This window comes from Gymnoscopelus microlampas (genome assembly GCF_963454915.1).
Source record: "Gymnoscopelus microlampas genome assembly, chromosome: 20".
Taxonomy (NCBI): domain Eukaryota; kingdom Metazoa; phylum Chordata; class Actinopteri; order Myctophiformes; family Myctophidae; genus Gymnoscopelus; species Gymnoscopelus microlampas.
Window position 1 is genome coordinate 40,503,245 of NC_139957.1, and position 8,272 is coordinate 40,511,516.

At 44.9% G+C, this 8,272-nt stretch overlaps 1 protein-coding gene across 1 annotated transcript; it reads left to right on the forward strand.

The window, feature by feature from the left end:
- Nucleotides 1-7,054: 7,054 nt before the first annotated feature.
- LOC311036893 (protein O-mannose kinase-like) lies at nucleotides 7,055-7,957 on the forward strand (the record flags this gene model as incomplete). The annotated part of the gene is made up of 1 exon (XM_084045903.1): nucleotides 7,055-7,957. The coding sequence occupies one exon, from the start codon at nucleotides 7,055-7,057 to the stop codon at nucleotides 7,955-7,957; it is 903 nt and encodes a 300-aa protein (XP_083902029.1).
- Between the last annotated feature and the right edge of the window lie 315 nt (nucleotides 7,958-8,272).

The window sequence follows — 8,272 nt, forward strand, 5'->3', positions numbered from 1 at the left end:
GCTTACTGGTCAACGTGATAGATGTGTTCCTCATTAGTCAAGGCACATGTGTAAGCAGGTCTAATGGCAATCGGCCAAACGAGGCATGACTTTTGCCTGTTAAAAGTTTGCATTTTCAAAAAATTGCTATAGCGCCCCCGTTTGACCAATTGGAGTAAGATTGGTTTCAGTGATATTTGGAATGGCCCTTTACATTTCTGCAAAGTTTCAAAGAATGGTAAGTCTGCATGTATGTGTTAGGGGCAGATGAATAATTGTCATAAAACTGCAATATTCATTGGCTCATTAAAGCTTCATTTTTTCACTTATGGAAAATCTTTTGCATACGTTTGTCGGCATAGGTCCAAAGTTCATGTGTAAAAAGTTTCGTGCAAATTACTCAAAAATCCCAGGAGGAGATAGGTTTTAACTGTTTTTCATATCATTCAAAATGGTGGGAGATCTAAAGGTCAGAGGTCAAAAGTCAGAGTGTGAAAGTTGTTCATCATGAGTAGACGCATATGTGTATTGAAGTTTCATGGCTGTAGGTCAAACAGGGCATGAGTTGTACCTGTTCAAAATTGGCATTTTCAACTGAGTGCTATAGCGCCACCTTTTGACGAAAGATTGTGAGATTTATTTTTTGATCGTTTTTCATGACCATCTATCATATGGCCGAGTTTCATAAAAAGCGTATGCACGGTTCAGCCAGAACTGGCAAAAACGGCAGAAGAAGAAGAAGAAGAAGAAGAAGAAATGGAATAATGCCAATAACAAAACGGGTCCATGCTGGAAGCCTGGCCCCGTAACTAGAAAAAGTGCTCCTCGGAGCACAAGTCTCCGCCAGCAGACTTGTGTTGGGAATGTTGGGAATGTTCTAATTCTTATGTTCTAATTCTTACAAAAAATAGAACATGTTACTGTGTCATAGTAACATGACACAATGTCTGTATAAGTGTCCTATCCGTCCTGTCTGTATAAGTGTCCTATCCGTCCTGTCTGTATAAGTGTCCTATCCGTCCTGTCTATGTAAGTCCTATCCGTCCTGTCTGTGTAAGTGTCCTATCTGTCCTGTCTGTGTAAGTGTTCTATCCGTCCTGTCTGTGTAAATGTCCTATCCGTCCTATCTGTGTAAGTGTCCTATCCCTCCTGTCTGTGTAAGTGTCCTATCCGTCCTGTCTGTGTAAGTGTCCTATCCGTCCTGTCTGTGTAAGTGTCCTATCTATTGTGACATCCTTTTTAAGAATGCAGCAGTGTGGCATTAACTGTGATCTCAGTTTGTACTGGAATGTACTGTTCTTGATTAATCCTGTCTAAGCTATTTATATTACATATTGTGATGACACCAGTGTGTCTACATAATGTATTGCTCCGCCATTTCTCAGCCATTTCGTGATTATTCCCGTCTTACCTCACTTTGAAAGAGGCTAAGACTCTTTAAAAGTGACGCATGTATTTATAGGCCGTTATACGTCACTAGCCAATCAGATCACACTATTTCACCGTATTGTCACGTGTCACGTGAGGCTTGACCAATGTTAGCTTGGCTGACGGAAAGTGAAAACAAAGTCTCCTGGCGGAGACAATAATAATAACTAGAAAATGTGCTCCTCAGAGCACAAGTCTCCGCCAGCAAATATTGGAATTTATTCCAAGATTGGAACTTTGATGATAGTGTGTACGTCAGATGGCACATTGACTGCATTACCGTGGATTGCCTTTAGTCTGCCTCTTGTCAAGCCAACAAGTTTCATGAAGGCAATACGTTGACTTACCAACCTTTCCTCTAACGGGTGCAAATCCTGCAGTTCTCGGGGTATGGCATCCAGTAATAAGTTGTTAGCCCAAGCCTGTGGAGGGAGTTTCCCCATTTTAATGGAGCGATGACATGTGTGACATATTCAAGTCTTGTTTTGCTTGATTGCAGTTGGGTCTTTGTCCAGGAGACTTACAGTATCTATTGTTGCTGTGTACTTTGCAGGTTTTAACTTTATCACTGTTTCTCTGTAGACCATTCGTTCACAGGAGAAACAGACATAATTGGGTCCACTTTCTGACATCTTCTTTAAGAATGCGGCACCAGCTTCATCAGCTTGAACGTCTTCTTGTTCTTTAGGTGATCTGTAGCATCTCTTCTTATTGGTGTAATCTGCTCGTTGATGTTGTCTTTCATCTATTGAATACTGTGACCAGTGCCTTCTTTTCCTTTCGATGTTCTTTACAGACTCTTGTACTTTTTCTTCCAGAGAATGTAGCAATCTTGGCTGTGTCATGTTGTCAGCATTTGTGGTTGTCAGCATTTGTGGCTCGTCTTCAAGAGGGATTCTTGAAGACGGGATTCAAGTGGTCTTTGTCTCTGTTTCTTAGCATTGGCTTTCTGCTGTCGGCATTGCGCCTTTGCTTCTTCATGAGGTTTCAGACGATCATTTCCTGCTTCTTCAGTTTGCGTAATGAGAGTTAGCTGCATTGTGTGATCTCAGCTGTGATCTCAGCTGTAATCTCAGTTTGTACTGGAAAGTGCTGTTCCTGACTGTTCCGGTATGTATTTCGTCATGCGTCTCGCTAGCCAATCAAAGCACACCCTTTCAACATATTGTCACGTGAAGCTTGACCAATGTTAGCTTGGTGGAACCAACGAAAATCAAACAAAAACATACTCTCCACCATGCCTTCGGCCTGGCGGAGACAACAATAATAATAATAATAATAATATAATAATAATTAGTGAAGATAACAATAATAATAACTAGAAAAAGTGCTCCTCGGAGCACAGGTCTCCGCCAGGTCAGGTACCTACGTTATTGTGGCCTCCTGGTGGCGCTATAATAGGCCAATGTGAAAAGGGTGCCATTTATTCTTAGGTCGTTCACGGCAATCGGACACTGCATTCATGATTTGAGGCATTTTGTTCCAAAAATGTGTTTTGCTAAATTAGACCTGCTTGTGGTGCTATAACAGGCCAATGTGAAAAAGGGTGGCATTTCTTCCTTGGCCTAGTGGGAATGTGTTTGTGAAATTTCACGGAAATCGCAAGCTGCGTTCATGATTTGAGGCATTTTGTTCAAAACGGACCAATCCTGCAAATTTTGGAAGCAAACCTTAGCCAATGAGGATGGAATATGGGAAATCGGACAGATCTGTGTTGATCACATGACTATAGAGATACTGTGTACCGATTTGCATGACGTTTGGACAAAATCTGTTGGAGTAATGTAAAGAAATGGGTTTTGCACAAATCGGCCTCCAGGTGGCGCTATAATAGGCCCATGTGAAAAAATTGAGGCAGAGGTTCTGAATTGGCATCCAGGGAGTGTGTGTGCACAGTTTCGCAGCGACCGGGCCAACGGTGCCGGAGATTAGCTGCTAACACACGGACAGGACACACACACACACACACACACACACACACACACACACACACACACAACACACACACACACACACACACACACACACACACACACACACACACACACACACACACACACACACACACACACACACACACACACGGACACACGGACGGACGGAGGGTAAACAAGACCAGGAGACCTGGTTCTGCCAGACGCAGGCTAAGCCGGACTTCACATGACGTGTCAGCCTGTGTCTATGCCCATGTATGGACGAAAGGGGTACAGACTTTTCAGGCTGGGACCTAAGGACAAAGGGGACAAAACCTGTTTTTTGCCCATGTATGGAGAAAACGGGTACAAAACATGCCCATGTATGGACGAAAGGGGGACAGACTTTTCTGGCTGGGACCTAAGGACAAAGGGGGCATGCCCATGTATGAAGAAAACAGGTACAGAGCCTCATGTAAGCCAGACCCCTTGGGACCCCTTGGGTCTGGCAAACATACTCTCTCACCATGCCTTCGGCCTGGCGGGGAGACAATAATAACTAGTAAGTACTGTTCCTGAAGAAACAGTGTGGGATCGCTAAGAGTGTTGCTGGTATTGAGTATTGATAGTGTTAGTAGTGTTATAGTAGGGTCATAATACAATGACATCATATATAGTACCTTTATTAGAAGGATCAACCCCTTGAGATGAATCATCTTGTTTTCGAGAGGGTCCTTATGACAAAAATACAAACAGTACAATAGACAAAACAGTACAAAAAGTACATCCATGCATACTATACGAAACAGGACAAAACAAACATGACAAAACAAAACAAAGCTCTCCTGAAACTGGCCGCTCCCACACTACCTGGAACCCACAAAATAACAGATTTCATGCATTAATGATCTACCCATGTAAGCTAACTACTCTGTGCTGCTCTAACTAGTTATAGAGGTAAGGTAGTCGCGCTGCGCACATTGTGGTTTGTTTTAGGTCATTGATCAGGTTATTAATTATGTCCTTTTTGTTTTGTTAGGAGAAGCTTTGTTTGCCTCTGCTGTTTTTGTCCTTATTATTTGATTTAGTTATTTGATTTAGGTTTATTTTTGTTGTGTTGTGCAAACTAACTGTTTCTCTGTTCTCTGTTCCCTCTATTACTAAGTAATATTGAAGGTAAACTGAGGTATATTTGGCTCCGGCCATACCAGTAATATACGGGTGGTCATAGTTGTGGTCCCGACAGGTGGGTGGTCACTGGTGATAGGCTGTAGTATTGGAGTTTGGTTTTATCTTTAGTGCATGATATCCTGCTTGTATGCTCAGTACTTTGAATAACCTAGCGTTGCGTGTGTTTTAACATTTTTCTCCTGTGTCTTGCAGTGAGTGAAGTGCGTGTGTGCCAATTGTGTGCGCTTTTGGTGGCGGTGCTCTCTCCTCACTCCCTCACTCCCCGCCTCCCCCTGTGTGCTAAGGACACATATACCTCCCTGCTACTGGTATCTTAGGCTCTTGCTCCTTTTAACCTTTTTTGATACCTTTGATATATTGTACTACATTTTAATTAGTTGAAATTGCTAAATAAATATATTGCCTAAACCTCCTGACCTTGACCGTCTAGTTTGAAGTATTGATAGTTGCCTATTCTGCCTTCAATTATGAATAAAACAAATATTACTTTTAAACTGGTAATACACGTCTCTGCTCCTCCTTATTATTATCAACCTGTGGATTGGTATTCAATGTATATTGTGCATTATACAGTATTCTCTGGGTGAAACTCCCAGGGTGGCGTAGTCTGGTATCCTGTTTCCGGGCCTCAGTGGCCTGGTCACATAAATACCAGCGGCCGTCAATCTTTTGTACCTACAACACAGAGGAGGTGTAAAGTAACTAAGTACATTTACTGTTTAAGCGTGCATCCGTTGTCCGTCAACAACACAGCCGGCGATAGGAAAACGTCGTTTGAGTGCTCAAACATGTTCATGGACCCCCACATTACTATGCGTTTGTCCACAGACCCCCCCCCCCCCCATTTATTAAACACACAGCAACTAAATCACACTACATGTAAGAAAAGGACAGAGCGACACCGTGTAAAGAGGTGCGCTCATTCACACAACATCAAACCTTGATATGGTCGTGGACTAACGTGCACCTATGTGACCCCCTGTAGCCGGTCGGCTATACCACCCGGCTCCGGTTGACTCCAGATGGTAGCAAATAATAAAACTCAGGCTAAACAAAACAGCAGTGGTGAAAACTACAGGGAATGGAAACAACATTTAGTACACCATACAAATAATTCAAATAAATTAAATAAACATAACAATTTGTTTGTATACCTTGGATTGTCTGTGTTCTTTCACATTATTCTCTCGGCACATGGACTCGTTACTTCAGGACTCGAGACACATGACCCCAACCAGGGTAGTAACAACATAATGATTAAAATACTAAAATAGCATTTTCAGTGCAAAGATCAAAACATACATGGATGGTGTTACTCACCCAGGCAGGAAAATAATAAAACACACAACATGAGAGAAATACTCGCACTGATTGGCAATGAGGAAGTGCCAGTGCAGCTGACCTACGGTGGCCCCTGGGGCTCAACTCTGACTGGCTACACTTGGTATGACAGCTTAAGAAAATTCCCGGGTTGTGGGACACAGCAATGAAGGGGTTTATCTTGAGCACCTGCTGCTCAGACAGATCAAAACAAACCATCTCAAAGGGGCACCACTACTTCCTCTTTGGAGGATAGGGTTGACTCACGTATTGGACCAGTGGTCTCGGTGCCTTAGTTATATCGGAACCGATCCGAACGCACCCCTCCCTCTGTGTTCCTGTCTGTCAACCTAAGACACACCCACATACCCACCCATGATGAGTGTGTGTGTGTGTGTGTGTGTGTGTGTGTGTGTGTGTGTGTGTGTGTGTGTGTGTGTGTGTGTGTGTGTGTGTGTGTGTGTGTGTGTGTGTGTGTGTGTGTGTGTGTGTGTGTATCTGCTATTTTCAACTATTTTAGTACTTTTAATTTGGGTACTTTAAGTTAATTTTGATGCCAATACTTTTGTACTTTTATTCAAGTAACATTTTGAACACGGGCATCTTAGTTGTAAGTAACAGTGTATGTTTATATTGTGGTATTCTAACCTGCCTGTTCAGGTGGCATCATTAAATTGATCCTGCCAAGAAGGACATTGCCACAGCATCATGTATGATGTCCTTCGACCTCTTGGCAGGATCAATAATGTTTGGCGTATGACGTCTCATCGGGACTCAGGGACCAAATAATAATAATAATAATATATTATTAATATTCGAAATGGCAGGTCTTTTTTATAATCGGAAAAGAGGTGTGTTGGTTGATCTAAATGGTGATGTCTGGCCGACGGAGTGGCTAACTTATCGTGACATCAGTAAGATGTCAGGAGCATCCAGCCACTATCTCTATACATGGAGATAGCCAACTTATTGTGACATCAGTGAGATGTATACCCTTTATATAGCCAAGCAAACACCACTTGTCTTTAGAGATAGTTGAAAAGTGGAGTGAATACTGCTGCATTTTATATTATCTATCCCATTGGCTTCACGGATAGGCTGAGCTTTGAGTCACCTTTGTGCTCCTGAAAAATAAAGTATTTTACAAGGTCATGCACAAAATGTCTGTGTTTCCGTGGCTCTGTGTGCTGTTCGCCCAAGTGATGTTGAGCCATGCATCAGAGATGTCTCCTCCTCCTGTCTGTCCTCACGGTCACTTCAAATTAAATGGCATGGAAATGTGCTCGCCCTGGCTGCAATGTCCGGAAATCCGTGCAGAAGTGCGCACGTTGAAACTGATCGGCCAGGGAAACAGGAAGCAGGTGTTCCTCTCAGAGTGGAGAGGTCAGGAGGTGGTGTTGTCCAAACCGATCTCTCCAGACTTGGAGTGGCAGCGGGCAGTGGTCGCCCACGATGTATCCATGCTGCAAGCCCTGCAAGACCCCCACGTGGTGCAGCTGGTGGGTGCTTGCCCAGAGGAGAACATAGTACTCACTGAGTTCCACCCACTGGGCTCCCTGAAAAACCTGGACACTGTGCTGGCACAGGAGAGACACCGGCGTCACGACACCTGGCAGATACGCCTGAGGTTGGCCGTGGACTACGTGTATGTCCTCAGCTACCTCCACGACAGCCCAGTGGGCTGCCGCGTTATGTGTGACGTCGAAAGTCTGGACCACCTCCTCAGCCAGTTCCTGGTGAGCAGCAACTTCCGTCTGGTGGTCAATGACCTGGACTTTCTGCCGGAGGTGGACGCTGCCGGGGGCCTGCTGGCCAAATGCGGCGGCTGGGAGGTGACCGGGGACTTTGTGGCGCCGGAGCAGCTCTGGCCATTCGGCGACGAGGGCCTGGCCTTTTCCAACGAGCTCATGCCCGGCTACGACGAGAAGTCGGATATCTGGAAGATCCCGGAGGTGACACGCCACCTGATGGGGAGCGTGGCCGGGGGCGACGTGGCCCTCTTCCACCTGTCACAGGTCCACGCGAAGTGTAAGAGGACAGACCCCGCGCTGCGGCCCACCGCTCAGGAGGTGCTGCAGGTCTACAAGCTGGTCTACAACATGTTGCTAGAGAGGGACTTCCAGTAATGCAGAGTGAGGAGTAGACGCGTTCTTCTCTGCTCCCTCGCCTTATATCTTAAACCACGGGTGTCAAAGTGGCGGCCCGCGGGCATTTGGCGGCCCTCGGAAGGGTCCATGGCGGCCCGTGAAGTGATTTGAAAAAACACCTTTTCATACTCCAATGGAGAGAAAAAATCACACCCTGTGTGAAGGAAGCGGTGCCTTTGGGGCGGTAGTCCATGTACAAAATTTGTACTCCATAGCATGCTGCGAACTTGAGTTATGGCTGTTTGAAGGCCAGCCAATGGGAAGACAGAGGGGGCGGGGCTTCAGCAATTCATG